Consider the following 13,509-nt stretch of genomic DNA (forward strand, 5'->3'; position numbering starts at 1 on the left):
TTCAGTAAAAAAAAAACTTGTTGAAGCTATTTAATGACACTCTTTTATAAACAAAACTGAAATACTTTGTAATGTTAATTGTGAAAAAATTTATTTTTATGAATAACTAGCTTGTAGTCCAGCAAGTATGAGTTATTTATTTTTATACCCAGCCGTACTTGTTTCAATTGCTTTTAAACATTGGGGACGACAAGGGGCGTTTGTTCAAGTTGTAGTAAATCTGGAAGAGTTATAACTTTGATGTCCTAGAAAATATTGAGCTCTGTACAAAGCAGTACACGTGCTATGTTACTCTGTGCTATTTCCTTTTGCTATTGCTCCGGCTCTGAACATTAACAGAGCTAGAGCAAAGCCGTAGCATAAAAACTGATAGAATTTGTATGCTTTGCTTCGTGCTACGTCGTGCTTTCGAGCGGACCAAAAAGCAGAACAACAACTCTAAACGAAATGCTAATTGTAGTGGAGCGAGAGCAAAAAAATAATTATTGTAATTTGCTTTGTTAAGCCTCCATTACTGATACTTAGCATAGACTTGACTTGACTTGGCGTAAACATGGCAACTTAGCCACGATTATACTCCACTTAGCGCATACAATCTGGCATCATAATCAGCTTTGAAATTTATTTTTAAATAAATGTCAATTTGTATGACGAAATGTCTAAATGAAATGGAAACAAACAAATGGCATCTCAAATGTAAATGTCACTTAGAACTTACATAGAAAATCAAAATTCAACAGGATTCTAAGTCAAGTTAAGTGTTGCCAAGTTTTGAGTAATCAGTAACATGCAATGTTCATTTAACAGAACTGTAAGTGACAGTTCTCAAGTCAAGTCAAGTCTATGCTAAGTATGTGTAATGGGACCTTTATTAAGCATTGTTATGTAGATATTTATCTTTTCTCTCGTTAATACTTATCTACAAAAACTTGGAATGCAACGTGGGAACAAAGCTGAAAAAAAAAACAAAAATCTACAAGAACAACTTAAAGACCGAAAAACAAAACCACCAGCACAAAAACAACATCATTACAACGCTACATCTGCTCCAACAACAAAAACAAGAGAATAGATAAATTTCTGCATAACAATGCTTAACAAAGCAAATACCAAAATTTTGTTTGCTCTCGCTCCTTTACAAATTGCATTATTGTTTGGAGCTTTTAGTCTACTATGTGCACCGTTCTAAAACACGACGTAGCACGCAGCAGACCATGCGAAATGTTTTCACTTTTTAATGCTATGGGTCTTATATTTTTCAATGCTACTGCTACTCCGGAGAAGCAAATGCAAACCGTGCCCCCAGATTAGTCTTTCCATAATTTTTTTTTTTTACCCCAGAAGTAAAAATGTAAAAGTAAATCTTAAGCAACGATGTTGCATCAACCCTTAGCAACTTCCTGATGCCTTCGGGAAAAACTTCAAAAATTGGTTGAAGGAAAAGTGGTGAAATTTCCAAGTGTTAGTATAAAATCTTTATTATTTCATAGAGCTCAAACTTTTCTGGATTCTGCACATTTCGTCGAAGGACACCTTATGACCAATTTAACCTTTAAATGGAAATTATATGTAAACTAGACAAGCTGGACGAAAAGTTTACTCAGCAACATTTATTTATGCGATATAAACTTTCAGAAAAAAACCACGATTACTTTGTTCAGTGTAAGTTCAAAATAATCCAAGTCATTGCTTGTGCGCCGGGTCTCTTCGTAGTGCTTGCGGAGCTGTATTATCCATATCTCTAGGAGAAGGGACCGCATCAAATAGTTGTCCGTTAGAATTCAAAAGGTTTCGTTTCTCTCCTTTATGAGTATTTCCACCTTATTGTGTACATGCTGTTCTAACGTTATAAGAAGGCTTCCTGTGGCAGTTCTCAGCGAGGTGCTTTGACAGACCTGCAACTTCCTCTTCTCTCTCCTGTTTCTCTTCCATTCTTGAAGAAAAGAAATAAATAGTTTGCCGTGGCACTCCTTTCAATTTTTTTCCACTAATAAACTTTTTAAACGGGCTTAGTATAACGACCAGTCGTCTTTTGAACAAAACTTTAGAATTACAACCTTTTAATACGTTCAGTCGCCGTATAAAGATACGTTAACTTTTAATTTACTTATATTTGTTTTTTTTAATATTTCCTATTTCGTAATTACTTTATAACAATTGTGTGATGCAATAATCTGTTTACTCCAGCTCATTATTTTCATTTTTGGTAAAAAAAAAACCTTATGGCAGCGTCACAGTGAACTTTTTCATGCATTCAACGCAATCTTATGCATGACAGTAACATCATCACAATCACGCAAAGATATTGCTTTTGTAAATATAAACAGTATTTCAGACTTATCAGATGAAGCTTATTTCAAATTTTCCATTTACAAACAAAATTTCGCGAAGCACTGTTAAAAACATTACCACTGTACAAGAAAAATACGTGCTAACATATTTTGCTTCATATTCTTTCGTTTAAATGCAGTTTTTAAATGTGAAGGACGCTTTCAAAGCAACAAACTCTTAGCGAAAGCAAATATCGAATTCTTCTTCTTATGCTTTACATGTGGCTAAAGTTGAAGATTACCAACTTTTGTATGTCAGATGTCGCTAGTGTCGCTCGATCTGCCGTTCTCCATAAAAATATGTGCAATCTACAACATCATGCATAAAATTGCTTTGCACGCATCTATATGAAAAACTTCATTGTGACAAGGCCATTATTCATTAAGTTTTAGAGAACTATTGGAAAATAGTTTTCTTTCGTTCTAAGCAAAAGCAAAACAAATACATTTACCAGTATGTGGTCAAAACAATTTTTACAGATACTACGTAGTTAGAAATCAAATCAAGTTATGCGGCTCCTCAACCACTTAACGACCAACGCTCATGACGGTTTATACCTTCTTAATTTGCCATCTTAATTTTTTTTGTTTTATTTGTTTATTATTTATTCAGTCAACTTTACATTTATATAAACCAGTTTTGAATTTATATGTAATTGTAACAAAAATAATTTACCTACATAATAATATGATTATGTGCATATATAAAAACCAAAATGGGTTTTAAAACGCAAATAAATTGGGAACGTCAGAAAGCGCTGATTGTGACAAGTGATTGCACGTCAAACGTTCGTTAGCTGTCTGATGCGATGCGGACTCGTCGGAGTCGTTTTGTTGTTGAGGATTATTAGGTTCTGCGGTTACGTCGTTTTGCATCTATATAATATGCATATATATTACCTTCATATTTTGCTTATTTATTTGACATGTATGTACTTACGTTAGGGTGTACCGAAGACTATAATAAACTTATATAGATAACAAGTATCATTACCCTTGTCAAACTGTGAACCTATTCAGTCAATGTGTACAAGAGCTTTTCTGGCTGGATCATTTATGGGAATGGATGAAGATGTTCCGAAGCTGGAAGAAGCAGGAGGAGGCAGATTTTATCTTCTTTGTAGTTTCCAATTAACGGCAACAATCTTCTAGGCGGTTAAGCCGCTAATATTGATGACATAAACTGACATCTTCCTTTACCCTTCAATCCCTCGAACGTCACCTTGTCGAAAGTCAATGTTTTGTTTCAGGTCAGACCAGTCAATGTTTTGTTTCAGATAACGGAACTGCTAAATATCGAATCTTTTCTTTTGGCGGTCCCAAATACAACGACAACAACTTAAAGTTTCGCATATGCGCTCAGAGCGAAAGCTTATTTAGTTGGTAAGCTCAGATTTTGAATTTTCATTCTGATCTCATACTCAACGATTGGCTAAGACTTTAGTAGAGGGTTTCCTCTTCGACAAGCTTCTTATCTGTGTCCTTTTCTTTCTAGCAAAAGGACCAAGGTTCGAGCAATTTGTTTGAAATTTATTATTTAGGCAACATTTCCAATAGGTTATCATTATATATAAAAACTTATGAAAAATCTGTTGTGATTTTCTAGCTCAAGATCGTAGGTGGGTTGTAAGTGAATTTCAGTTACATATGTTAACCCATTTCTTTGATATAGACCAAAATATGAGCCAGGGTTCTGCTGTGTTTTCACCATACCTATGGGTAACAAATAATATGTGTTGGTGAGGGTTTTACCAAGGGGCGGTGATTAAGGAGACCAGGGAGATAGAAAAAGATAAAAGCCTTAGGTAGAATAAGAGAAAGAAGAAAATAAGATATAGGTGTGTAAATTGGAGGGAGAATGGCGACGTCAGGAGGAAAATAATAGGGTGAGGGAAAGGAAATAAATTGGGAGTAGGATAGTAAGAAATGGAGAAAAATAGAGGAAGGTTGAGGAAAGAAATTGGGCATAGAGGAGAAAAAACGAGAAAGTCAAAGGGGGAAGATACGAAAGAGAGACAAGGTTCAAACATGGATAGAGCAGTGAGAGGCAAGAAGATAATTTTTTTGTTTCTCAGAAGCTAAAAAATGTCTCTTTACTGGGAGAGTATATACATCGCAGGGAGGAATATTATCCGACAGGAGAACGTCGCAATTTTTATTGTTTATATCTCGGGCAGAACAAAGTCTGTTGGGAACTCTAGTACTATATATATTACTCTTGACGGCCACCGTGGTATGATGGTAGCGTGCTCCGCCTACCACACCGTATGCCCTGGGTTCACACCCCGGGCAAAGCAATATCAAAATTTTAGAAATACAATTTTTCAATTAGAAGACAATTTTTCTAAGCGGGGTCGCCCCTCGGCAGTGTTTGGTAAGCGCTCCGAGTGTTTTTCTGGCATGAAAAGCTCTCAGTGAAAATTCATCTGCCTTGCAGATGCCGTTCGGAGTCGGCATAAAACATGTAGGTCCCGTCCGGCCAATTTGTAATGAAAATCAAGAGGAGCACGACGCAAATTGGAAGAGAAGCTCGGCCTAAAATCTCTTCGGAAGTTGTCGCGCCTTACATTTATTATACCTTTCATGAACATGAAATGGTATATTGACTTTGGTCCGATGTTTGTAACATTGAGAAATATCGAAGATAGGCTCACCATTAAGTATACCGAATTGATCAGGGCGACGAACTGAGTTGATATAGCCATGTCCGTCTGTCCGTCCGTCTGTCCGTCTGTCTGTCTGTTTGAACGCAAACTAGTCCCTCAAATTTTGAGATATCTCAATGAAATTTGGCGCAAGGATGCATTTTTGTATTATATTAGACATTTGTCGGATCCGGTAGGATCGGACCACTATAACATATATCTCCCATACAACCGATCGTTCAGATAAGACGATTTTGGCCATTTCTGTCGCAATTTAGAAAGTATAAACGTGAAACTCGGTGATATACATTCTAATATATCATAGAAGATATCATGAAAAAAACACTTCGATCGAAGCTATATATAATATATATCCCATACAACCGATCGTTCAGATAGAAAGATTTTTGGCCATTTCTCCTTAGTTCCCAATATAAAAACGCGATACTTGGTGCTATATATTCTAATATATCATAGAAGATTTTCTGTAAAAATCATTTTGATCGGAGCTATATATAATATATATCCCATACAACCGATCGTTCAGATAAGGGGGTTTTTGCCATTTTTTATTTTATATTTATCTTAAAAATCGTTTAGGTATGTACATCTGTTCACTATATATTTCCTATCTTATATATCCTATTATTTGGAGATTGCGAACGGGATAAGATTATTGTTCAGCCCCATTCATGAAAGGTATGAAGTCTTCGGCACAGCCGAAGACAGTCCCGTCCTTACTTGTTTTTTTTTTTAAGTCGACAGACGATAGTCTTAAGTAGACTGCTGATTCCCAAGTATAGGAGAGTGCTAGATCCTTTCTAGGTTTGAAGATTTAAAATTTGCAGATACACACTCTAAAGTGCCTACAATTATATATCTACTATATTTATGTGCAGGCATATTTGTCTTTAAGAATTTTAAGAATTGATGCCGCATCTAGAATCACGATGCATACTTAAATGTGCTAAGCTTAGAATTTCAACAATTCGTCTGGTTGAAGTTAATTAGTTGGCTTATGCACTTACATCTATGATATATGCAATATGTTGTGGTCTCGAGTGTTGGTTGTGTGGTGTAGCGATCGGTCGGTGTTGTTTGTGACGATCACTCCATTAGCACGACACGCCAGTTGATGAGTTGCGAGATGGGGACTATTGATTGCAAGTAACTGGAAATTTAAAGCTTATGGATGTGCATATTTTGCGTTATTTATGTATGTATGTATGCGCTATGTATGTGTGTGTAAGTATGCATGGATATTTGTTTTTGCTTATGGGGCATGTTGTTAGGTATTTTATTAACCAGTGGATTTCCCCATTATAAAAGCTTGAAGAAAACAAAATTCCTGACATATATGTGTGTAACAAAAAAACAAAACTCCATTCTAACAATAAATAATTGGAAAATTCAGGTGTTGTTTGTTGTGATAACAAGTTTACTAATCGTTGATCAGACGAAAAAAGTGCCTTACTGATCGCACTGATCATGAGACTATGCCGGCGACAGTTGACACTGAATATGCATGAGCTTTGTATGGAGGCTGTGTAATGCAGCAGACGATCATTGGCATTTTAATTGTTTCGCATATTTTTTTGTTTTATTTAAATATGTGCGAAATTTTATTTTATTCTTTATTGGGATTGTATGTAAATTTGGTATTTTTGTTTGGCATATTTACATTGTATATATATGTATAAATTTTTTAAATTTAATTACCTCCAGAGATTTTGAGGATATGAGGGCAAATGTCCTGTTATAAGAATCGTGTATGGTCATTGGACTATGCAAAGGATTTGGCGGTGCTCCGATTCCGAAACGTAGGATATTCCATTTAGACTTCCATTACATTTAGACTCCTAATTTCGACTTCGTTTCCAAATCGATGTTATAATGATAACCGATCGGCAGCAAAGAGCCTCGAACTAGAAATTTTTGACTGTTATTAGGCTAATACAATTGCCCTTTTCTCGAATCAGTGCAACACATTTTTATCCACCATGGCACAAGATATCTCACTTTAGTACTTTGCTATAACCGCACTGCAATACCGTCGAATTGAGTGAGCCTTACGACCGTGCTTAATACTGATTTTTTAGAAGAGACATGACATATGTGTCGTTGTAATACAATGGACCAAGTAAGCCTCCACATCCGATCTCTGAACTAGAAATAGCTAGTTTGTGAGGGAGGTAATGGAGGCGGTCTCGCATTCATCTTCTATGATACTTAGTTTATAGTTAAACTGCTTAATGCGGCTGCGCCTCCCAAATTTGCAAGTTGAGGATATGAGGGCAAATGTCCTGTTATAAGAATCGTGTATGGTCTTTGGACTATGCAAAGGATTTGGCGGTGCTCCGATTCCGAAACGTAGGATCTTCCATTTAGACTTCCATTACATTTAGACTCCTAATTTCGACTTCGTTTCCAAATCGACGTTATAATGATAACCGATTTATTTATTTTTTTATTTTTTTTATTTTTATTTACGACCGTGCTTAATACTGATTTTTTAGAAGAGACATGACATATGTGTCGTTGTAATACAATGGACCAAGTAAGCCTCCACATCCGATCTCTGAACTAGAAATAGCTAGTTTGTGAGGGAGGTAATGGAGGCGGTCTCGCATTCATCTTCTATGATACTTAGTTTATAGTTAAACTGCTTAATGCGGCTGCGCCTCCCAAATTGGAAAGTCGAAATCTACGTAAGCGTTTTGACGTGTTCCTGTAACATATAGCTGAGTTGTTTGCTTCTACCGACCATTTGTGGCCTCGAAACCGCTGCCATATAAAGTCTTATGTATCATTTAAAAACGCACGCTGAGTTAACCCCGTATTAGAGCAGTGTTTCTATACGCCGCACAGTGTGATATATCATCAACCTAGCTGATATAAAGTTACGATTGGAATAAATAATTCATTTTTCTAGCACTACTCACCAACTAACGCTTTTACATAAAAATAAATATATTATTTGTAAATATTTTTTATTATTACACCACTTTTTAAGTTTTTATTGAGCTAAATAAATTTAAATTAAGAAAGGTTATATCAAAGTTAAAAAAATGCATTAGAGAAAAAGTATTATCGTGAAGAAAAGCATGTTTTTTTATGTAGTAATAAGTAATTGCAATAAACTTAAATAAATGTAATCAAAATCAAAAAAATCTAAGTCGATAACGTTATGTTAATCGCTGAAACTTGAGTCGAACTCTTCATCTAGGTCTGAGATGTCGGAGCCTTGATCAAAATTTGTTTCTGGGTTTGACAATAGTTTAAGTACTTCTTTGTCGAATTTGCCTTAAATTCCTTCGAGTTCTTTTCTAAAATAGAGTATATTAGGGGATCGACGACAAAAAACAAATATTGAATAAATATTCCATTGTATATTTACGAGACATCTTTGTTATAATGTTTTGTAGCTCTTAAAATCTTTATTTCTATGATCCAGTGCTTCCTCTGAGAGCTTTCCTGTTGGAAGTAATACTTCATTAATAATGTCTGCCCCATGAATCAAAACTTTGTGAATGCTCGATGGCATGTAATACCAGGGGTACAAATCTACAAACATTCTTGTGGTCAACGGCGAATCCACATGACATAGTTTGAAGCAGGGATGCAGCTTAACGTTAAGCTAATCGTTTATCAAAAAATTTCCACCGTTTCCGTTGAAACACTTCGAAATATTATCGATGAAGAAATTATCAAGATAAATTGTATCTCGTTTTTAACCGAAACGAAAAGCTTTCGTTAACGTTAAAAACGTTAACAAAAACGTGATACTTTATGTTTGAATTGTGCTGGCAATGCTATAGCCTAGCCATGGTGAAGCCGTAAGGTGGTAACAGCGAGCGGAAATACACACAAACTCCATGCAATTTGTTTGTGTAATTCGTTGATTGTAATGTCAAAAATACTCTGAGAAATGTTCGTACTGTCAAAATTCATGAGAAAAGTTGCAATCAGTTTGGCTAATGCTTTCACCTTTAATGACTCCGCCATCAATCAATTTTGCCAGCATAGTTTAAAATTAATAATCAAAATAAACGGTTTGATTTCGTTTTGATATGGCAGAAAACGAAACAAAATCATTTCGTTAATTTGACGTTCTTAACACTAATAAACGAAACGAAATGACTTTGTTTCATTTATTAACGTTAATTATAGTAACGAAATGATATCGGTTCGTTGGTTGAGCATGCCTGGTTTGAAGTATGACAGCAAATCGCTTAATTAGACTTTCGTCAACTCCCGTTATTTCCGCAGCATTTGAAGGGCATTGGAAAAACATCTGGCTGTGTTGCCATCATTCGTCGTCCCAAAGCCTTGTATTGGAAAATCTACTAATAACCCCATGTCTTCTTTAAATCTTTTGTTTTCTCTCTTCAACAATCTTTTTTTCCGTTCCTTCAAGAGTTTTGTCCACCAACGCTTGCAGGTGGACTTCCGCTGATAGATCAGTTATAAGAATGGATTCTTTTGGAGGATAACATGCAATTTTTTCTTTTCTTAAGAATTCATATGCTGTGTAAATGCCAGTATAACTTTATTTGGCCCCAGATCGTATTTCCAAATACGTTTTAACTGTAAACTTTTGATTTATGTATAGAGCTACTGCCTCTTCTGGAGTATATTTAACTATCACTGATGCTGGACAAGTATGGCCATGTTATATTTTAGTTCCGTCTGAATTTTTGGTGATGGCTTCTACCATTAATGCTGCATCCCGCTGACCTGATAACCTCAAGCTAGAAGCAGTTGCAAACGCCAACTCTTCTTTTGAATAGTTTCTTATCAAATGTGATAACTTTTTCCTTTTCGACCGAAAGAGATATCACTGTTCATCCCTTCATCTTTAAAATATGTCTGCAACTTTTCCACTCACAAATTTTGAAACGGCTTTTTTATTGGAGTCAACTTTGAGCTGTAATTTTTTTCTTTTGCGTTATTTTGCTTATACCGAATCTGAAAAAGTTCGTCCTTTGAAATGGCCATATTTCCTGAAAACAAAATATTACATGAAAACCTGTATTTTCCTTCAGCTAAAGTTGTACTATTTTAGTTATACGAATAGTAGCAAACAAGTTTAGGTAAAACTCAAAGCGGATAAACGCGGATAACAAGATTGCTGGTCTTATGAATTCAAAACATTTCAAAAATTTTACTTAATTCAACATTATCCCACTATAACATGGAAAACTAATTCCGGTTCAATTAAAATCACAAAAATGTATATTTACTAAAATTAGCATACCTCAGAAAATAAACACAATATTATATTTTAGCAATTGAGGTATAACTCACAGCAGGACAGCAATTTAAACTTTCACATTCAATGACAAAAATTCGAGTTAAAACTTTTTCTCAATTGATATGCTTCCAAATAAAGTTCCGGTAGTCGATTCAACTTAGTTCAAATTTCCTAGTTTTTTATTTTTTCGCTTAATTACGTATTCTAAATAGAATTTCAAAAGAATTTTTGAAATTCAAAGATATACTTTTTTTAATTAATATGTTCTAGAACATGAAAGTAATACACTGTGCGCCGTTTAACTGCTACCTAGGCAGAACCATATCCGGCATAATTGACGTATGTCATCGGGCATGCGGTGTGAAACTGGCCTTTTTAAGGAACTTCCGTTAGATTATATAGATGATAATTTTTGGTTGGTCATGCCTATTGAAGGGGGCGCAACATTGCCTACACTACAACAATAACGACAACCAGGTTCAATAAGTTACTGGGTTTTGGACCTTTCTTCGACATGCTTGTCCTAGTATAGTTCACAGTACAAAAGGTTACAACCTCTGCTGTAAGTTAAAGCCTTTCTCCGGTTTAGAGAGGTAGCCTAAAAAGTGTTTTTTTTTTCTGTAGCGCCCGGTAAATAGAACAACTACGAGCCTGGCAGGGTACACTTCAAGACAGCTTTTACGTGAGTGATTCCCTGCAATGCTAATGCTGCTTTAAGTACTTCGCTTACTATACCACCTTTCCTTCCCTTCCATCTCTTGTTTAAGCTTCACCTACGTATTTCTTGGACCTCTTGCTAAGTACGCTTAATCCCCTCCACTATGCATCTGTCTCTTGCTGCACATCCCTATAAAACGCACATTTTCTCTTTTTATCTTCTACTTCTTGTAGTGATAAGTAGAATCCCCGAAGGTTTTGGGGAGTATTATCGATGTTGATTGTACTTTGCAGAATAATGGTTTAGTCCATTCCAGAAAATAGCACCATTAAGGTATTAGACCGACTATTGGAGGACGTTGAACCTTCTTGGACATCCAACCCCTTTTTTCGTGAGGAACAACCTCGCCTTCTAAATAAACAGGATTGTTTTGTTGAAGCTTTAAATTGCGCTGGCAACTCCTGGAAAGGTATGCGCTACCCAACCCCTTGAATCCATTTCTCTTTACCACCTCCCCATTTCTTTAAATGAAATTCTCCATGTACATAAATCAATTCGCGTTCCCTATCCCTCTCTCTCTCTGGAATATTTATATAGCTATATTTCACGGTTTTTCTGTCTCGAGCTTTCTCCACCACTCTTCCGGTACCTGACTTCCATCTACCTCCTTCCTTCTTTCTCCCTATCCTTATTCCAATGAATGTTTTCTGCGAAGATATGTCTGCCTAAAGTTTTTACATCTTTAGGTGATGACACGCCCCCTTGTTAAAAGCTATGTTTGAACTCGAAGCATGTTTTGGAGAAATTTATATTCATAACAATTGCAAAAATATGTAGCAGATCTTTAAACCTGAAATAGACCTGTATATCTAAAGAAATCATGAATGAAATGCCAAATAAGTTGAAGAATTATTTTCTAATTCTAAACTTTGTCTCCTTTTTTACAGATTCAATAACAGCTCTCGGCAAGCTTTTGAAAGCGTTTAATTTTTATTAAGTTTTCATACATCTTTCTTTTGCTGCAAGTGTTCAAAAATTCCATCCAAAACGGCGCAGAAATTCAGTCCGCTTAAGCGCAAAAACGTTGCAGAGCCGACACATCAACTCCTCAGCAACAATAGTCGCGCACCACTAGGCAATATGTCACAGTTGATGTTTTGGAATAAACAAAACAACAACAAAGATAATACAAAAAATCAATCAAATGATAATAACAGTAAAAATAGTACTAACGGTACAACGGAAGATGCGAAAAAAGACAAAAGAAATTGGTTACATACGCCCGATGCGCTTGTGAATGGTCATATCGTCTATCTAGTCAAGGTAAGTACATAAATAAATAAATAAATTAATTAAATAATTTCAAAAAACTCAATAGCGCGAATCTTCAATCTAATACTCTCCACCTGTTTCTTTCAGTTCTTTGGTAATTTACCTGTGGAACAGGCCAAAGGCATTGAAGTTGTTAAAGATGCCATACGCAAGCTACAATTCGCTCAAGAGATGAAGAAAGCCGAAACTGGTACTCAGGAAAAATGTAAAAAAGTCGAAATCACTATTAGTGTGGATGGTGTTGCTGTACAAGAGCCACGTACACAAAAAATTCTACATCAATTCCCGCTGCACAATATCTCCTATTGTGCCGATGAGAAGGGTGTTAAGAAATTTTTCAGTTTTATTGCGAAAACCGTTAAGCCATTGGATGATGGCATGAATGGCGGTAGCAGCATGAATGGTGTGTGTAGTTCCAGTAATGGCAGCAATAGCACAGGTGGCAGTAATACAGAAGAGACACATGAATGTTTTGTTTTCATATCGAATAAGTTGGCGTCAGATATTACGTTGACCATTGGACAAGCGTTCGATTTGGCATACAAGTGAGTACAAAATTTGAGTTTATGTGAGATTTTGTAAATTTTCGTACTTTAGGCTATATTGTGGCTCTGCTTTTGTACTTACTTACTTAATTGACGCTCAACCGTTTAAACGGTTATGGCCGTCCAACAAGGAGCGCCAGTTGCTTCTTTTCTCTGCCAACCGACGCAAATTTGTCACAACAAGGGATTTTAAATCGTTTTCCACCTGGTCCTTCCAGAGGAGTGGGGGCCACCCTCTACCTCTGCTTCCATAGGCGGGTTCCGATAGAAACACTTTCTTGGCCGGAACGTCATCTTTCATTCGCATAACATGGCCTAGTCAGCGCAGCCGCTGCGTTTTAATTCGCTGGACTATGTTGATATCTGCGTAGAGCTCGTTGTGCTCATCGTCAAATCTTCTCCGGTCTTCGCCATAGCCAACGAGTAGAGGCCCATATATCTTTCGAAGAACTTTTCTTTCGAACACTCACACTCTGCTTTAGTATCTTAGCATAAAACTCCGGGCCTTATTTAAACTGACGCAGTTCCACTTTATGTTGCAGTCTCTCCTTGCCACCAAAAGCAACAGATTTTAAATTAGGCAGTGAAGCTTGAGGAAGCCGCCGAGGAAAAAATTGGTTACCGGCGGCCACGAAAAAACAACTGGTATGATGAAGAATGCCGCGTTGCAACCGAAAGAAAAGACGCTGCCTACAGGGCTACGTTAAAAGCGAGCGCGACAAGAGGAGTGTGTGAACGCTATCGT

General features: G+C 36.3%; 1 protein-coding gene across 2 annotated transcripts in view; it reads left to right on the forward strand.

The window, feature by feature from the left end:
• ced-6 (PTB domain-containing adapter protein ced-6) overlaps nucleotides 1–13,509 on the forward strand; it is an 87,330-nt gene that overhangs the window by 46,434 nt on the left and 27,387 nt on the right. For both annotated transcript variants that reach the window (XM_067775049.1, XM_067775048.1), the window contains exons 2-3: nucleotides 11,835–12,210; nucleotides 12,307–12,764. In XM_067775049.1, coding sequence (XP_067631150.1) covers nucleotides 12,028–12,210; nucleotides 12,307–12,764 — 641 coding nt within the window. In that variant the 5' untranslated portion in view covers nucleotides 11,835–12,027. The remainder of the gene's footprint in view (nucleotides 1–11,834; nucleotides 12,211–12,306; nucleotides 12,765–13,509) is intronic.

This window comes from Eurosta solidaginis, chromosome 3 (genome assembly GCF_040869045.1).
Source record: "Eurosta solidaginis isolate ZX-2024a chromosome 3, ASM4086904v1, whole genome shotgun sequence".
Lineage (NCBI taxonomy): Eukaryota > Metazoa > Arthropoda > Insecta > Diptera > Tephritidae > Eurosta > Eurosta solidaginis.